The sequence below is a fragment of the Penicillium brevicompactum genome (assembly GCF_028827555.1).
Source record: "Penicillium brevicompactum strain IBT 35665 chromosome Unknown utg000005l_segment0_segment0, whole genome shotgun sequence".
Classification (NCBI taxonomy): Eukaryota; Fungi; Ascomycota; class Eurotiomycetes; order Eurotiales; family Aspergillaceae; genus Penicillium; species Penicillium brevicompactum.
The window spans coordinates 668,237-686,788 of NW_026623208.1; the positions used below are offsets into that span (position 1 = coordinate 668,237).

Here is an 18,552-nt window from a genome sequence, read left to right on the forward strand (position 1 = left end):
TCAGTCCTGCGCAGGTGACCCCGAGGTCTTAAAAGGTGATCAGATGTTCTAGGGTTGTCGAGGACGCGACATTCCAAGCAGTTACCTGGGCAGGATCCGACTCGTACGGATGCCTTGGATGCTGCATTGGGGTGTGAAGTAGGTTGCTGCCCCATGGTACACATCAGATCTCATCTCATTCCCAAGGCTATATGTGAACCTTGGGACCTTGGAATGAACTACCTAGGTAGGTATATCTATCGCGAAGCTCGCGCGTGTTATCTTGAGCACACTTGAAGCCCTAGAGTTGATATGTATAGTTGTGCCCGCATTGCAGATATTCAAGAATTTGCATAGATAAGTGAAGTGAACGCTTTATTCTAACCAAGAAACTCCCACCTGATCCAAATATGTCCCCGGGCTATCTCGACCCAACGCCGTCGTTCATAAAAAAATGCTTTGAGTCTCCAAGATTTGGGGACGTGCCTTGATACCGACACCAGAGATATTGTTCATTGAGGTCGCATTCTCATTGAAGCCTCAGCAAATATTGATTTCAGTTGCAGGGCTGGACTGCAGGCTTCTCGATGAGATTGCTCGCCGGTGTGGGTGCGCAGGGCTCCTTGGACTCCGGCAATGGGACGGTTGTCCCAGGGGCTGTGCTGACAAGACCCTTGGACACAGCAAAGCAAGAGGAGCGGTCCTGGTCAAGGTTCTCGCCATAGAATTCGTCGAGAATAGGGTGGAGCATCACAGTCTGCTTGTGGATTGTAACAACCGAATTTGTTGGGACAGATACCCAATTGTCTATAAAGATCAGTATCATTGGGCAAGACAATATGTTCCAATCGCACTTACGTCGCTCGAATGTGATAGGCTCACTGGCTACGAGCACAATATCGGCGCCCTTATCGTGTCGCTCCATCTTGAAATGTCCTTTGGTTTCGCCTTCCTTCCACTTGGTACCAGAAGAGAAATATAGGCTGGCGGGCTCGTCAGTTTTGCTGCTGATGTACCGAGTGCAAACAACAGTGTGTCCATCTGTGACTGCAAAGTTCATCAAAGAACGAGTTTCTAGCCCTGGCACCTTATACTTCTCGGGAATGTCCTTAACAAGCTCATTGATCCGGGCAATGGTTTTCATCAAAACACGGCGAAGAAGTGCTTGTCCGAACCCCTCTGGGCCGGGATTAGAGCTAGGATCCACTCCTTCTTGTTCAAGCAAATTAAGGAACAGAGCAAAACACCATTCACTGTCCGTGCCACCCTTCACGCCCAAATACCATTTGTCGGCGAGGGAGCTTCCCAGAGGGCGCTTGATGTGGTTCCACGCACCGATACCACCATTGTGCATCCACATGAGAGATTGGTGCTGGAACGGGTGGCAGTTGTTCTCGGCAAGTGCGCCTTCAGTGGTCGCACGTACGTGTGCAAAGACAAGGTTTGAGCAGGTCTTCGCGGCGAGTCGCTCTAGATTGTCACAGTTCCAGGCAGGCAATGTGGAAGTGAAAATGCAAGGCTCCGGTCCGAGTTTGGGATCGGTGTAGAACCCTACACCGAATCCATCACCATTGACAGGACGGCGGTTATCCTTAATAAATCATGTTCATTAGTTCCGCACTAGGTACCACATGGCTGACTGTCCAGTCGGACGAGGAACACATACTAGTCGCAGACGAGAGTCATAAGACTGAGTAAGGATCGAATGACTCGGCTCAGTGACCAACTTGCTGAGGCGGATCTCATTCCGCCCTTTGTAGATCTGGTTTGCATCGTTAGTTCTGCACATGAAGGGTTGTGGGATTGATCCTACTAGGAAGCGACACATTGTTTGGTGAGATATGAGACGGATCGCTCTCAAGTGCCAGTTGTAGTTTTGCCAGAGGCCCAAGAGTTCGATATAGAGGGCAAGTAATCAGATCTTCCAGGGCAAGAGCGTATTGATTGAAGGTATCAATAGAGTTGATTTCGTGGGGTCAGCGCAGAAGAGTCACCGACAGTTGGGAATCGGTGAGATGCCCAATTGTACCAACCACAGCCGATGAACCTGGCAGCACAAGAGCTGAATTCGAGATTGAGGAAACAATCACGAGAAATAGGAAAAAGACAACTTTTTTAAACAACAAAAGGATAAATCACTTCCCTTGCACAGCACGTCATACTGCACGTGACACCAACAATTTACGGGACGCGAAGCGGCGAAGTTGTGCAAGTCACGGGGACTGTCATCCTTGATGTCAGTGATCCGGTAATCTACAAGATCATCACTTTTTTCGAACTGGCTTATTGAATGCTATCACAACAATCATGAGTGGGAGAATACTCTCCCATAGGCTGGGCCCTCTCTTGCGAAACGGTCACCTAGCTCGCCATATTCATAATGCAGGGTCAAGGACCGGTGGCCTGCTACGCGCAAACAGTGGCGCTGTTAGAGGACGCGCCTGGCCGATAGGCTCGAATTCGATTCACAATGTTCCAGCAGTCCGATCAATCTCGTTTGCTCGCATGCTTCCAAAGCTGGCCATGAAGCTAGTCAGGATTCCAGCTATGTTTGGCGGTGCAACTGTCGCGGGTCTGGCATATTTCCAGTACCAAGCAACCCGTATGTTTTCCCTGGATCAAGGCATCTACAAAGTCGTACCATGCTAATTTAATCTCACAGAGGCCGGCAATTATGCGATGGATATCTTCAGGCAAGCTTCGGATACTGCGGGGAACACAGCGTCAACCTTGTTCCAAGGACTGCAAGATGCAGCTGAGCAGACGCAACGCGGGTGGAACAAAACAACTGAGGATATTGAGGTCCCAGAATGGCTGCAGAAAATCCTCCGCATTGACGAGGAGTCCGAGTCACGGAAGGGTAATTCGTCTGGGGGAGGAGGCAAACCGAACGAAAGTCGAGCTGGGACTGCCGCTGCTGCTGCAGCTACTACAACGGCATTTGGCTACGACCAGTCCGGCGAGGAAGATACACGCTTGGAAAGGGACGCTGCGGAGGATGACCAGATGATGCTTCTCACGCGCAAAATGATTGAAATTCGGAACATTCTTCAGACAATCGGTCAATCCGGTACCCTTACACTTCCATCGATCGTTGTCATCGGCTCCCAATCCTCTGGCAAGAGTTCAGTCCTCGAAGCTATCGTCGGTCATGAATTCTTGCCCAAGGGATCCAACATGGTGACTCGGAGACCCATTGAGCTGACCTTGGTCAACACTCCCAATGCCCAAGCAGAATATGGCGAATTCCCAGCGCTGGGCCTTGGAAAGATCACAGACTTCTCTCAAGTTCAACGCACACTCACAGATCTCAACCTTGCTGTCCCGGAAAAGGACTGTGTGTCAGATGATCCCATTCAGCTCACAATCTATTCACCTAATGTTCCGGATCTTTCAATGATTGATTTGCCAGGCTACATTCAGGTTGCAGGCCACGACCAACCTCCTGAGCTCAAGCAAAAGATCGCCGACCTTTGCGACAAATACATCCAACCTCCCAATGTCATCTTGGCGATCTCTGCCGCCGATGTCGATTTGGCAAACTCCACGGCGCTTCGGGCCAGTCGTCGTGTCGATCCTCGAGGTGAACGTACCATTGGTGTGATCACTAAGATGGACCTTGTCAGCCCCGAACGTGGACGCGACATACTTTCCGATAAGAAATATCCTCTTCGTCTTGGTTACGTGGGTGTCATCAGCCGCATCCCTCAGACAAATGCCCTTTTCTCCAGAGGCTCTGGAAATATCACTAGTGCTATTCTCAAGAACGAGCACGCGTATTTCTCTGCGCATCCAGGCGAATTTGGTCCACACTCAGAAGTCTCAACTGGTGTCTCAACACTACGCAAGACGCTGATGCAGGTTCTTGAACAAACTATGGCGTCCAGCTTGGCCGGAACAAGAGACGCTATTAGCCAAGAACTCGAAGAAGCAACCTACGAGTTCAAAGTCCAATATAACGATCGACCGTTGAGCGCCGAGTCCCACTTGGCGGAAAGCCTTGATGGTTTCAAGCATTCTTTCAAGGCCTTCGCGGAGAGCTTTGGTCGACCGCAGGTTCGGGAGATGCTCAAGTCAGAATTAGATCAAAGGGTCATGGACATTCTGGCGCAGCGTTACTGGAACAAGCCGGTCGAGGACATGGATGTGCCAATGTTGGAGTTGGATCCCCTTAAAGATCTTCCCAAGGCCGATCCTGAGTCTCTCTACTGGCGCCGGAAGCTGGATGCTTCTACTTCATCGTTGACCAAGCTTGGAATTGGTCGGCTGGCCACAACCGTTGTTGCCAATGCTCTTAACAACCATGTGGACTCACTACTCGCATCTTCCACGTTTGCGTCTCACCCTGGCGCCCATAAGCAGATCACGGATGCTTGCACTAGTATTCTCAACGACAGATTTTTCAGCACTAGTGACCAGGTCGAAAACTGCATCAAACCCTATAAGTTTGAGATCGAAGTTGAAGATCCCGAATGGGCCAAGGGTCGAGACAATGTGGGCCGAGTTCTCAAGGAAGAGCTCAAATCCTGCGAATCGGCCTTGAAGCACGTAGAAGACGTGATTGGTAAACGCAAACTCAGAGATGTCATTGCATTCATCGACAAAGTACGCAAAGGCGATGTTGTATTGGAAGGCAATGGCGAGGGCGGTGCGGGTGGCTTCAGTGCTGCCTTGTTGGAGAGAGGTAAGTTTTCGATCAAATCGCTCTATTTGCCAAAGAAACCAAAAAAACTAACGTGTGTGATAGGCCGAGAGGGTCTGTTCCTCCGCGATCGAGCCGACCTCATCAAGATGAGACTACTGGCCGTACGATCTAAGCAATGTGCCACCCAAAAGAACAAATATTACTGCCCAGAGGTATTCCTGGATGTCGTCGCCGACAAGCTCACTTCGACGGCCGTTCTGTTCCTCAATGTTGAGCTCCTCTCCGAATTTTACTATAATTTCCCACGCGAGCTTGATTCCAGACTTGGTCGCCACCTCTCTGACGCAGAAGTTGAGCGCTTCGCCCGCGAGGATCCCCGCATCCGCCGTCATCTGGATATCATCCGCAAGAAGGAGCTGTTGGAGTTGGCTCTGCAGAAAATCGAGAGCATTCGACAGCTTGACGGCCGCAATCGAAAGCCCGAGCGTGCGCCTCCTGGAAAGGAAACACGCAGCCGTTGGAACCTCTTCTAGAGTACAATATGTGTTTACCTCTTTCACCTGTGCGCGCTATTTCTGCCTTTGGATTTTCGATACCTACCTCGCTAGTATGCTGTTCTGCTGGTTCTTCTACCTGGTCATTTCCTCCACCTATTCTTTACCCTTCTCAACTCTAGGGGTGTTTCATCTTTGATATTCGAAATCAATTGTACATACACAGTCAAATCAATTGGAATGATCGATTTTCATTAGCATTGCTTGATACGTATACCTAGTATCTATAAATCTCGGGCTTCCGAACGGGCGTGCCATTTTTCAATTTGCTTCAGGGCTGTAGTGTTAAATACATTAGCTCCAACAGATAGAAAGCCCTGGAGAGCTGCAGGTGTACCTAGGTACTTGGAAATGAGCCAAATGTGCCTACAATAGAAAGCACGAATCAAGCAACTGGGTGCATAGCAAACTACAAAGGAACACATTGAAAAGTAAAAGGTCCCAAGTCATACATGCAATTGAAGCCTGAATATCCAACAAAGTTACGTATTTATACATGTACAGGAGACCAATCTCGACCAGCCTCAAAAACAAATTGCCAAAGATAACAAAAACCGATCCAGTCACACCATCTACCAAAGTCTGTTCTCATCAAGAACCTTCTCCTTCTTGGTACCAGCAGCGGACTTACGCTCCTCAGAGGAACGGAAGAACAAACTGGGACCCTCGAGGGGCTTAAGCAGATGCGAGAGGTAACCCCGGTGCGCAGGGTCACGGTAATATTCGATATCGCGACGCTTCGTAGGGTCCGGCAGACGGAACGCTTTATGGTTGCGGCTCAGGACCGAAGCCCAATCCTTCTTGTTCGGCCCGACCTGCGCCATACGGTACAGTTCCTCGGAGCCGCTCTCGCGTGCCCACCGATCAGAAAGGAAAGTGTGTGTTTTGCCATCTAGGATGCGACGGATGGAAGAAGGGGTGTAGTAGCGGGTTGAAACGGAACCGCCGGCGGCTTCGATGGCAGCGATTGCGGAGGCAGAGGCGCGGGAAACAACGACGTGGATAGGCTGCTTCAGGGCGGAGGCGCCGTCGCCGAGGATCTTGACGCCGTCGATGGGTCGGCTGATGCAGCCGCTTTTGTAGAGCTCTTTCATGGTGATTGGGCCTCCGGGGGAGAGACGGCCTTGGTCGATCCAGTTTTGAATGCGTTCGAGGTTGACGGTGGCCATTTCAACGGAGAAGCTGGGATATTAGATTGCGTTGGTGATGAGTGCAATTGGGATCTTACATGTTAACACCGCCACGCTCGCCGTGGACGATGATCTCGGGCGTCTGTCCACCATTGAAGCGGGCGGGGACCTTTCCGTGCTGTCCTTGACCCTTGTGACCGCGACCGGAGGTCTTACCCTTGCCGGAGGCGGGACCACGACCTCGACGAATACGCTTGTTGTAGGCTGTCGGGTTGTCGGAGAGGGAGGCTAGGATGTGAGCATTGCGGGTTTGCTGGAATTGCGGGAGAAGGAAGGCGAGTGGTGATGCCTGCTGGAAGGGTCGAGTAGCGATTTTAGTGAGCTGCGAAGGCAGCCCCATCAGCCAGGGAGACATGGTGGTAGATCTGTAATGGGCTGCTGCTGATGTTTGTCTCGCGGGTTTGCGATGGTTTCGAGATCTTTCGGGGCGGGTTAATTTTGGTCCGGTTGCCCTAACTGTCACTCGCAAGCAGACAACATACATTTGAAATATCTATGTTTCGCTCACTCAAATTTTGCTTGTTGAAAATTTCCTTGCGGTTTCAGGACCATCAGAGCTATGCTCAAAATAGATTTCATGTTCGTGATCCGATGCATGATGGAGCGAAATTGAATATATTGGACATTGGTTGCTCAAATTTGTCCAGTTGCAACATCTAACAAGTGCTAGAAAGCAGGTGAGGCCGGATTTCCATAGGCCGAGTTTACGTACTATCCATGGATGTAGATAGGGTATAGAGGGTAAATCAGAAGTGGGGAGAAGAGTACCAGTGGTAAAATTCTAAGTTCATTGTATGATGCAAAGCTAGCATTAAAGCCGTATGAGATACTCCAAGGATATGCAAATGCAACAGCAATACCAGATGCCCAAGGCATCGGTAACAAAAATCGAAAGAACGCCGCTTGTGCCTGCCCTGAGGGTAATTCATCTGCAGGGAGACCAAGACCAAATCCGTCTAGAAAAAAGCGCCAAAAGTATGCTAGATAAAACTCGTTAAAAGCGGAAAGTGTGTACAGGAGAAGGCAAGTGAGAGAACGGTGTAGGAAACGTAAGGTGTACAGCGAATGAGATGTTTTGTTGTCTCGTATGTCGGGTCGTAGCGCGGTCAAGTCGTAACATGAGATAGGAGCGGGGATGTTGTTTCAACCAGCATAGCTGGAAGGTGGATAGATAGGTTGCAGATAAGGAGGGTTCCACGCATCAGGCTGGATATAAGGCAGAAGACCCGTTTTGCGGGAGGTAGTACCCTTGCCCAGTGGCTGATAATGCATGTGATCGAATGGGACGCTGCGCTGCTGCTGCAATGAGCTTGATGGCGGTGGGATCAACAAGGTGTTCACTGAGCGCACAGGTCGGTAGGGTGAATTTCGATTGGCGAGGAAGAAGGAAGGAGAGAGGTGATTTTGCGGGGTGTGAACAGAGTAGGCAGATACTGCCGGGGAGACTGCGGCAGAGGACACGCCGTATGAGCCTGGATGGTGCCGTCCAAGCTCTGGCAAAGTGGGCGCCGTGTAAGTGCCAGTTTGCATTGGGGGGACGGAGAGAGGTGGCATCTGCTGCCAGTTCTGCGGACGGTGGTACATAGGAGGCATAATTGCCGGGAGATGCGAAGGGGTGGCAGAGGGAAGGGACTGAGGCGTAGAGTAAGAGTTCGGGAGGTGAGGGGCTTGGTGCGGAGGCGGAAGACGAGACATGTTGCTCATGGGCGCGACCGGAGCCGATGTGGGAGTCAGGACAGGTGGCAGAGTGGGCATGGCGTTCATGTTGTTTGCTGGGGCCGTCATTGAAGGAGCCGTGGTGGCGGAGGACATCGCAACCCGCTTGGTCGGGTTAAGGTCGTCGTTCTCATCACGGCTACGCTTCCGTGAGCCTCCCATGGCGAGATCCCCACTCAGTGGCTGAGGTGGCAGCGAGTATGGTGGCAGCCCATTCGAGGGCATGTACCAGGCAGGCTGTGACTGATGGCGGAAATCGCTGCTAGGCGACGGCAATTTGGAAGATGGCGATTGCGATTGCAAACGAGGCGGCGAGACACGGAGAGTGGCGGACTCGACGGGCAGCATGGACGCTTGGTTGAAGTAGTCGGCGAACAGACTCAGCTTGTTGTGCCACTTTTTCCACTCGGACTCTGAAGAGAAAAGATCATAGCGAATGTTGCTCAAGAACTCGACCTCCATGATGTGAATTTCGTGCACCGCAATGCCCGAGACCTCAGCCCACGTCTTATTGGTGTAAGTGTTATCGTCAAGAACTGAAGATTAGGTCAGCCAATGGTCCAATCAAATAGCGTATATTAAGAGCGGTCAGCCCGATAAGAAAATACTCACATTTATTGCCGAGCATCAACGCAACCGTCATCAACCGAAACTCGCTCCCCTTCTTGCCTTTGACGCCAGAGTTGAACTTCTTCAATCGATAGACGAACAACAGGGCCAGGAGAATCACATTTTGGCTGACCTGGGTCGTAGAGAGAATCGTGGAAACCCATTTTTGGAATCCAACGGTGGGAATTGCCTCGGCGACAAGAGAAGGAACAGGGTGCTGGTGATCTTCGATGGCTTGTAGTTTTGATGGTTTTTCAAACCAGAAAAGACAGGTCATCTGCGAATTAGTTCATTAGTTAGTTGCTGTCACCATATCACGTTCGTAAGAGCTGAAAGTCCATACCTGAGCAGCAAACTCAGCCAGATTTCCCTTGCTGTTATTGATAGACGAGGGAATGCGAAGCTGTGATCCTCTCGAGCTGGTCGATTTCTTCTGAGCCACCGGTTCCGATGAGGGGGCGTCTTTGGCAGGCGCAGCATGACTTTGGGGCTTCATGGCAGCCATCATCGAGGATGAGATAGAATCGAACGGGCGTGTGTTGCCATAGAGATGAGCCGGCATCCCATTCGGTTTCCCGCCATACGCAACGGGTGGCATGGCATTGTAGGTCACTCCAGTCATGTCGTTAGGAGGGGTTGGCAGGCCGCTCCGAAAAGGAACAGTCGCTGAAGCCAGGGTTGTCTTCAAGTTATTGTCGATTGGAGCCAGATTCGAAAAGGAAAAAACGTCCACGGCTGAAGACATAAGGAAAGAAGTAAGTAGGCCAGTCGACACATTAATGTTTCAAGCAAAGAAGGGCGTCGAAAGGAACCGAGTTTCATCCATGTTATGACAAGCAAAGAAATTCAATTGGGATGCAATGAAGGAGGATAAAGGTGAAGAAGAAGTGAATATAGGTCTTTCAGGGAGTGATGTATATAGAGCAGTCACGATAGGCCCATATAAGGAAGGCAGAGAGATATAGAAAGATCTCTCTATCCACTTTAGAAGAAAAAAAGGAATAAAAAAGAATTAAATCCCAAATGTGGTTTAATAAAAAAAAATTAAATAGTGAAATTCCTAAAAAAAAAAACCGTTCGAATAAAATAAGTCAAGGCATCATCTCCCAAGTCCCGGAGATGGAGAGAGAGTGAGAGACCACAGAGTTTGACCCGGACGCAGGTCCAGGTTGATCCTCCTTTCTGGGCTCGTTTGGATTCCGGTTTGGTTTGGAAAATTATTATTATTTTCCAAAGGAGAAATACTGATACCGGTTGATGTCAGAGCCACGGGGATGTGGTCACAAGTGGGTGCAACTAGAAAGGGTAGGTCGCAGAATGTTTACCTGGTCCCGGCCTTCACTATTAGCGCGGACTAGTGGAAGCAAAAATTGATTGGGAAAACAATAATACAAAGAGAGGGAGTAAGAAAAAAAACCCCATCTATACCCCACGTCAAGGAAGACCTATATCAGATCCAATAATAAGGCCAATAAATTACTTGCAAGGAAAAAGGGCTAAAGGGGGAGGTTTGAGCACAGTGGCTGATCGCTAGAGGAATGGGCAAAAAAGCAAAGCCCAGAAAGGAACAGACCAATCATAAGGAATGAGGCAGGAGATCAATTACCCTAAGAAGGTGAAGTGAGCCAGAAAAGAAAGGGAATCGGAAGGCTCGGTAAGAATGGTACATTCATGTACGAAGGCAACATGACTGTTACCGCCCACTTACGAGAGTTACGATGATTACGGAGAACCAAGCCAGCTGAAAGCCAATGAAAACGCTCTCAACGGCTGCTGAGAACCTCTTTCGAAGTATCCGGTTCCACCCAAAGTACCAAAAGTCTCACTTCCCTTGAGAGGCTGGGCATCTCCTTCTCACTTCTCTCTTTGTTTTCTGTTTAATTTATCCCGTGTACGACCCATGGTATACTCTCTTCACTCTGGACCTTTTGCCATGACACGGTTACGTGATCTAGTACTCCCCGAACCCGTTTCGCTTTCGTTTATATGAACGCGTCTCGCGTTTCTTTTGACCGGACCTCCTCCGGGCAACTTTCCGGTTTCTGGGTTTCAGGGGCTCAATACTCCGTACCAATGTTGATACCTCGGGAGAGAGTGAACTAGACCTCTGGCTTCTGATTCGTGCGGCTTTCATGCGCTTGACTTCCCACCAAGGATCCCACTGCCTATTGGCTACAGGGGGTTGGCGACTAAATGCCGTTACAAGAGTACGGAGTACTCCGTACAGAGGAATACAGAGGCCATACCTGGTAAGTTAGGTGTCGGTATTTGTGTCCCGTCCAAGCGCCCCCCTGTGTTAAGCCGAGGAGTGGCATACCGTGCGCACGCTGGGAAGGCCGTTTTACTGACTCCGGCTAGACGGGTGGGAAAAGACGTAAGGCAGTGAGTTGCACCTGTGATCTCAGAAAAGCCGAAAATGTGCCCAGATCGGCTGGAATTGGATTCCATCGGCTACTTCGTGGCGTACCATCCCTTCTAGACACATATCCAACCATTCAGATTACGGACACCGTGGAAGTCTACGGTTATTGTCCACTTTTTTTTTTTTTTTCTTTTTTTGGTTGCCCTGGGGCCATATTTGTGTATACTGTACAGTTGTAAGCACGGAGGACTAGTTAGTTAAACCTCCCTTAGACGCATGCAAAAGACATTGACTATCCACTCAACTCGCCAAAAAACCTTCATCCCCAAGGGATCATCGGGTGGACTGTGAGAGAGACAGTGTATCACGCCACCAGTTCACGTCCGAAACCAGCGGTTTGGGTAACGTCCAGACTTGACGATCCAATTTCACCTAAAGGAACTTGCTGGTTAGTTAGATAGCGGAGGAAAGTTGATCGGGAACGAATTTCAATAAAATTGATTTTAGAATCCATCCTCCACTCTCCGGGCTTCTGAGCCACCGCCACGAAAGTTGTTTCGTTTCCAGAACCCCAGACAGAATTCAAGGTGGATCGCAAGGGCCAAAAAAAGAGTCCACCGTGTCATAGGTGCTGGAAGCATCATTGGTCATTTCTTTCTTCCTTTTTTTTTCTCAAAGTCATTGATTGATCTTGGGACTGAAAGACAGGTTTAAATTAAGAGCTGACAAGTGATTGGACAAACGTACAGCAAGTGGTCCCCTTTAGGCCTGTTTTAGGAAAAGGGCGTGTTCACTGGTCACAGTCATACAGAAGTCAGCCAGCTCGCCTCGCTTCAAAGGTTGGGGTTCAACTGGGTCTTGTTTTATTTTATTGTTTTTCTTTTCCTTTTGGTTGCCCGGAGCTTTTCCTTTTTGCTTCCCATTCCCGTCCCTCGATCTGCAGTTGCTGACTTCTAAATATTCGGCGGTGATTGGCTAGGCTCACTCTTTCGCACGTCCTTTCCTTCTCGTTGGTGGGTCGGAAATAGAAAAGGAGTCTGCCATCCCGGTTGCGGTACGAGAGAGTGCTTCATTTCGAGATTTGCTTTGTGCTTCCATATTTCCATATTTCCACATTACGCTATTTACTACCGGAGTGCGACGAAGTTTGAGAGGTATGCTCCACATAAAGTTTTACCTGTCGCCTTTCAGACCCGGCACAGTGCTACAGTACGAGTACGGAGTACGGAGTCGTTGTCAGACTCACCTTGTTTCCTTCCTAAAATTCCCCAAATAAGAATTTGGATTATTCGGCCCTTGGAAGGATCAGGTCTGGAATGAAGTATCCCTGCACTAAACATTGTAGAATCCCAGGTTTCCACCGATGATCACTCGTCTAGGCGGGTTGTATCCTTGACCATTGGCGCATGCAGACTGCGACCGCCATCGTGATACCCCCGTCATTGACATAGTCATGAAATTGAGGGTACGTCGTATACACTACATTGTACGGATTACGGAGACGAGGATGCACACGGAATGTACCCCATGGAGGGAAATCATCCGGCCTATGCTCATATGTACGTTTACATGAGCTCTCACTCCACGCCTCAGGTCACCGGGCGTCTGCGAACAAGGCTTCGCACTTTGCAGAACCACCTTTCTTTCCTGATTGGTGACAACTGGATCTTCAAAGTTTCTGGTACACTTTGTGGTGGGCAGTGTTCGGAAAGACGTCAAATCCCTGCTTAGTCCTTAATAATGGGGGTTGGAGTGGTTCCAACTGAGCAAAGCTGAAGCCGATCGCTTATTCTACCCACTCCGTATGGAGAACATTGTCGTATGTATACAGGCCTAGGGAGGAGATACCATATCTTTTTCTTTCTGCAATGTGTGTAGCAGCTATATTGGTGCATACAAACCCTCAACTGGCTTACGCCGTCCCATCACAAGGATGGGTTTGTGGCTATATTAATTACGCAGCCTGACACCCATTATCCTTCATCATTACACAGCGGGGCTTGGATTCCGCGCTCTGCGCCCGGCTTCTACGGTTTCTTTGCTACATGTAAGGTTGGTAATTTTGAAACAATTGGGCTTTGGTTCTTTTTCGACGTAACCTATCTCATGCGGCAACGTAAAAAAATTAAAAAATAAAAGCCCTGGAGTTCAACACCTTGTCCGAGGCGAAACCATACAGCGGATCTCAACGCCGTGTTCAACCACCTTGCTGTCTCTCTTACCTAGCACGGCTCCTTGCATCTTTCCCCATCCTTGCGGCTGGGCCTTCGCAACGAGTTGTTCGTGATGACAAGGTAGTAAATTGGAGACTTTTAATTGATTCAATCTCACACTTCGTGCTCCGTACTATTCACTACGACACACTCCGTGTACAAGGTAAACATTGTATGCAAATGGGGTTCTCCGCTGTCCCGCCCAATTCCGCTCAACCCACCGGTAGTGTATATCGTCACAAGTGTGTGCATATGTCATTGCCGGAATTCTTTCTGCGCCGAGGTAATATTGTGTACGGAGTATTTCTGAGCTGAAATATATTGGACAAGTAGCATAGGGCTACCATTAGTCTCCTGGTGCCACTCGATCCACTCCAGGCTCCCGGGTGATGAAGGAGACGGCAAACAATTCCTAGGATCGCCCCTTCAGCTGGTCGCAGATGGAAGGATCCTTTTTTTTTTCGGCGGTGTAGTTGTTAATTTCCACGTACTATCACTATACTAGTTAATTAGGCCCAGCAACAGGGGTGGAAGTTAATGGGACTAATTGGTCCGTGATTCAGAACTGCAGATCTGGTCCTTGGGCTTGGGAGCCGAAGTTATAGATCACTAATACTATTCGGAATACGGAGTTATGGACAATAATATCAACATTTTCAATTTTCTCTGACGTAGCTGCTCAAATCGCATCCGCATCTACGGAGTACTTCGTATACACTGTTGTATCTGATCTGTACTGTTCGTGCGAGACCGCTTGGCGACCCGATCCATGGATATCTGTACGTGGTAGCGTTGGATTCTTTGACTCCTACGGAGTACGATCAGACTCAGTCCATAGTACTCCGTATGCACGCCACGGGTTGCCTTCAGTGTTTTGACCAACCGAGTGCCCAGGTGCAGGCGCCCCGACCCAGATGCGCTTTGAGGGCAAATGCAAATGAGCTCAGGGAGCTTTGGGCCGTGTGACAAAAAATCGCAGTCATCGAGATCCATCAGTTGATGTCTTTTTGAGGCTAATCCCCGATTCCAGACTCTGTGCTTCAGCCCCCCCGCGCGCGCAGGGGCCAAAACCAAGGGAGGGGCATCCACAGCTCTCGACAACAAGGCAGAGACAGATAACTACTCGGGATTATCATTAATCATCCTCGAGGGGTTAACCTTTTCTGATTTGCTTGATCAGCTCGGAATTGGTCTGGATCCAACAAAGCGCCCCGGGCCCATCACATACATGTAGGAACATGCTGACAGGGCCTTGAATCTTGACTTTGAAATAACCCAAAGGCTCTTTTTGCTTTTCCCGTGTTGTGCTCGCAATTTGACTTTGGCGGATTCACGAATCTCCTTCGTACCGGTTGACTCTCCGTGGGGCCTGCTCGGGGTAATCAATGGTGGTTTTCGCCCCCCCGCTCGGTGGCTCGTTGATCAACGCGGTTCTGACGGTGTGGAATACATCACTTGTGTATCTGGACTATCTACGGTTTCCGGTTCGCTCCATTGTTTTGAGCACGATACAAATATAGTAGAATGTGGGGAGCGGCAACGGTAGTTTAGCCAGTACAGTGCAATTGTACGTAGACCTGTCTCAGTCGTCGCTTTCAACATCTAAGATTAGCCGTCGAGTCTCAATCACGCTCAAATGGGGCAAAGGTCTTGAAGGTTCTAGAGCCCCCGATAGTGGAAGTATTAATGTTTGCACCGTAATTTGTACATGGCGGTCACAACTTGACGATCTCTCGGAACACTCTGCTGTCCCGGCATCCGATAAGTTGGGAAAAGATTAAAAATCATTCTGCCTGGTACGGAGTAGTTTCAATGTGCCTAGGGCGAGTACGGAGTAGTTGGGATTATGAACATCGGTGGAGCAGCCAACGCGTACTAATTCACATACGGATCCGGTGCACACGCATTGGAGCGCACAAGGATCACATTCCCGTCAGCATCCGGAGCCACTACTTGTTTTCAGTTGGATTTCAAGATTTTCGGTCCTACTGAAATGCTGAATCCCAAATACCCCAAAAGACAATTTGTTTCAGTTCCATCGCCATTTGTCCTATGGGAAATGGGTTGATTTTCCCCGGTCCAAAACGGGCGCAATGCCAGGTACAGTCCCGAGGCAAGCTGGACTCATTTCCAACCCTCGATTGAGACTCGTGCTTGATCCCAAATAAGATGCCCACTAGTGCCACTGCCTTTTGCCTGAGTGGGGAGATATGGAACTCGGATCACGGCGCCAAAGCAGAAACAGACATCCTGAAAGGAAACCTTGGTCCTCCACAACCTTGACGCGGATCGACGGATGAGAGTCGCCTGCACAGCGTCATGGAAAAAGCGGAATTACACTGCCCGCATGTCACAGTCATCGCTCACAGATCAACCACCGCCACTTTCTACTCGTAACGGCATCCATTTTTCTAGTCATAAAGAAACTCCGATCGACGATTCATTGAACCAAAGACCCATGATCCAATCATGGGATCTTCTTCCTTGGCCATTAACAAAGCCACTTCAAAGATACATTGATGGAGCTCATGAACCTAGATCTTTGACTCCCGGTGGCTGACGACGCCTCCATTCTCTCAGGTGCCCCCGAGGCGCCCCTAAGGCGTAGCCATTAAGTTGACCAGGGAACACAGGCCAGTGGCGGATTCGGGCCTCTGGCGTAACCGCTTTCTCATCCTTCGTGTTCCGTTCAACTTCTTGTCGGCAATCGCGGGTTGAGCTCAACGCAATGTCAGCTTCACAAGGTTGCTTTGTTGGGTAAATGACTCGTTCACTCCGTACTCAACCTGCTATCCTTGGTACGGACCGGGGTCCTCAGGTCGTCAAATCTGTTCCGGTTTATTGATGGCTGAACCTTTGCGTACTCGATCTCGAAGTGTACTTTGGTCATCGTGCTCGCGTTCTATGCGCTTGGATTGAAAGACGCGAAACACGACACTGCATCGCCGCGAAAATGTATCGCGACTCTTGCTTTTCGAGCTCTGGCTAAGTCTCTTGTTTTGCTCAGATAAACTTTTCATAGTCAATTCAATATCTTCGTCCATGTTACCCGTGATCTTGCTTAATGTCGGTCAGAACTGCGAGAGCAGAGCACAACTACACACAGCCATCGGGGATGCGGTGCTGGTACTCGGTACACCCTCTCTTGTCGGTAGGTAACGCAGTGTGAATAGCTTTGACCAAATGTTTGGATTCATCTCTCGATACAAAATCCAACTGCGTTATGAAAATCCGCCCCCTGCCAAATATCATCACCTTATCGAACTTGGAGTTTTGGGGACCTGCGAACACCTGCCCTATGTTGTGCCACTCGGTCTGCCTCCTCAATCCCTTCGTCGAAGCACTCGGTTGTGAATGCTGTTGTCGATTGTTTGTGCATCTTGCCGGCGCGGGCGTGTAAGGTTGAGACATCTTCCAGAATATCATCTTTGTGTTTCTGTCTGGCCTCACACATATGCATGCAAGAGACTCGCTGAGGAAAAACCGACATGGTTGAGCAGTCTCTTCGGATGGGTCGTCTTCCCTGGCAGGCACTTCTGGCATTTGACGTGATCTCAACGAGGTAAGTTGTGTGCAACAAGATACCAGTCTGGGCCCATGCTTTGGCATATCACACTCGTCAAGTGAAAGCTTCTCTCGGTTCCAAGGTGGGCCCGATGCAAACCGAGAACTGGAGCTGGATGGCGATAGGAGCTGAAGAATCAGTCCCGCAACGTCGAATTCCTGGGTGTGTCTTGTTTGTTGGCGGGGCTGGAGAGGTGGCTGGTGGAGAGAAGTCAAGTAGAGGAAAGTAGAAAGAAAGTCGACGAGCAATGCAAATCATCGGTAAGCTTGGTGCCAGGTGAAAGTAGAGGCCAATCAGACCATCCAAACCAATTGAAATGTGAAGTCCACGACCTCTTCCCCATCCGAAAACCAACACGCGCTAAGTGCAGAAGTTGTCAAACAATCAACAAACTACATGCCTCAGCAGTCAACAAAGCAACTATGAAACTAGATTCGATCACAACATTGAAATCAACCGGCCATAAAGCAGCCTGGCCTGGAGCACACATACGAATGCATGGCTTATCAAGACTGCTTTTCGGACGTGATCAAGATATATTACCTTTGGGAGAGAGCACTTCATGATACTGGTCACATTTCCATCACTTGCAGATATGTACGTCTCCAGTCACACAAGCAAACGCGCTTCCCCAAATCTCAAGCATAAGGCATGGTGAATTGAACTAGACGAGTGAGGAATAATACAAAATACGTTCCAAGGTTTCTATTGACGAATAATCCATCGTCAAAATTTCTGAAATGGTAGGTATGGCCTCGGGATAGCCCTAAAATTTTGAAACCTGAAGAAGTATATTTTTTAAGGTAGGAACCTAGGTAATGTTAGGTGGCACTTTTGAACACGGAGACTTCCAACCTTGGAAGGTTCTTTCCAGACTATTGGTAGATATATTTCGAGGTTTGATGCGTAGATTATTGTTTCATACCTAGGTACGGAGTATGCTACGGACATATCTCTGGCACACGTGAAGCCAAAGACCAGCGCAATTAAACCTTGAAAATAAACACAAATCCTAGATTGCCTAGATGCAGTGTACCACGTCTCACACGGAGACCCCGATACACACAAGGCAGCCAGAGACTTCAAGTAACACGCATGGGAAGTGGGGAGATGTGATCAAGCATCAGAAGTCCCATTGTATGTGCATATCCGCATGTGGACACATTCATACACCCGCCAAGTAGGGTATACCAGTCTGATTAGATACTTAATCGGCTTATCTGCGTTTGGGGCGGGTGAGCATCAAAACCGTTGTGTTTAAAATTGGCTTATATGGGCTGTTGTTATTGAAGCTGTGGTTACATTGCTTTTGGTAATTTCGGTTGCAGTGAGCCATACTTGCATGATATCGCAGTCTATAAGAGTGCTTGGGATCCCCGCTGGATTATATTGTGCTACAACTATGTCAGCCTTGCTTCGTTAGTTTGCCTGGTAATACTAGGCTTTGATTCCATGCATCCATGTTACCCCGTCATCTTGTGTTTGATCATGACTTGATTGCTGATACACAGTCAGCTTGTTCTTAGAGAGCCGAGCATTGTCCATGGTGAATGTTGGCTGCTTGGTGGCCTCGCCAATCATGGAACATATCTTGCTCTTCTTCGGGCTAACATGATCTGGTGAATCGTCAAATTTATATTTCCTGGAACACCGAGTCCTGCTCCACATTCTCAGTTGACTTGCTTCGTTGTCCGACTGAAGGAGCCCGCCATCTTCTCA

General features: G+C 49.2%; 5 protein-coding genes across 5 annotated transcripts; 2 read left to right on the forward strand and 3 right to left on the reverse strand.

Annotated features, from left to right (window-relative positions):
* Positions 1–535: 535 nt before the first annotated feature.
* N7506_006063 (glutamine amidotransferase subunit DUG3) lies at positions 536–1,807 on the reverse strand (the record flags this gene model as incomplete). Its single annotated transcript, XM_056955356.1, has 3 exons — positions 536–786; positions 838–1,570; positions 1,646–1,807. 3 exons carry the CDS (start codon positions 1,805–1,807, stop codon positions 536–538), a joined length of 1,146 nt encoding a protein of 381 aa, XP_056809690.1.
* Positions 1,808–2,286: 479 nt separating this feature from the next.
* On the forward strand, positions 2,287–5,157 carry N7506_006064 (dynamin-related GTPase MGM1; the record flags this gene model as incomplete). The annotated part of the gene is made up of 3 exons (XM_056955357.1): positions 2,287–2,581; positions 2,642–4,663; positions 4,727–5,157. 3 exons carry the CDS (start codon positions 2,287–2,289, stop codon positions 5,155–5,157), a joined length of 2,748 nt encoding a protein of 915 aa, XP_056809691.1.
* A 593-nt stretch (positions 5,158–5,750) lies between these two features.
* On the reverse strand, positions 5,751–6,723 carry N7506_006065 (mitochondrial 54S ribosomal protein uL15m; the record flags this gene model as incomplete). Its single annotated transcript, XM_056955358.1, has 2 exons — positions 5,751–6,360; positions 6,407–6,723. The coding sequence occupies 2 exons, from the start codon at positions 6,721–6,723 to the stop codon at positions 5,751–5,753; spliced, it is 927 nt and encodes a 308-aa protein (XP_056809692.1).
* Positions 6,724–7,511: 788 nt separating this feature from the next.
* N7506_006066 (uncharacterized protein) lies at positions 7,512–9,438 on the reverse strand (the record flags this gene model as incomplete). Its single annotated transcript, XM_056955359.1, has 3 exons — positions 7,512–8,620; positions 8,697–8,970; positions 9,037–9,438. 3 exons carry the CDS (start codon positions 9,436–9,438, stop codon positions 7,512–7,514), a joined length of 1,785 nt encoding a protein of 594 aa, XP_056809693.1.
* Positions 9,439–16,756: 7,318 nt separating this feature from the next.
* N7506_006067 (uncharacterized protein) lies at positions 16,757–16,965 on the forward strand (the record flags this gene model as incomplete). Its single annotated transcript, XM_056955360.1, has 2 exons — positions 16,757–16,830; positions 16,857–16,965. 2 exons carry the CDS (start codon positions 16,757–16,759, stop codon positions 16,963–16,965), a joined length of 183 nt encoding a protein of 60 aa, XP_056809694.1.
* Between the last annotated feature and the right edge of the window lie 1,587 nt (positions 16,966–18,552).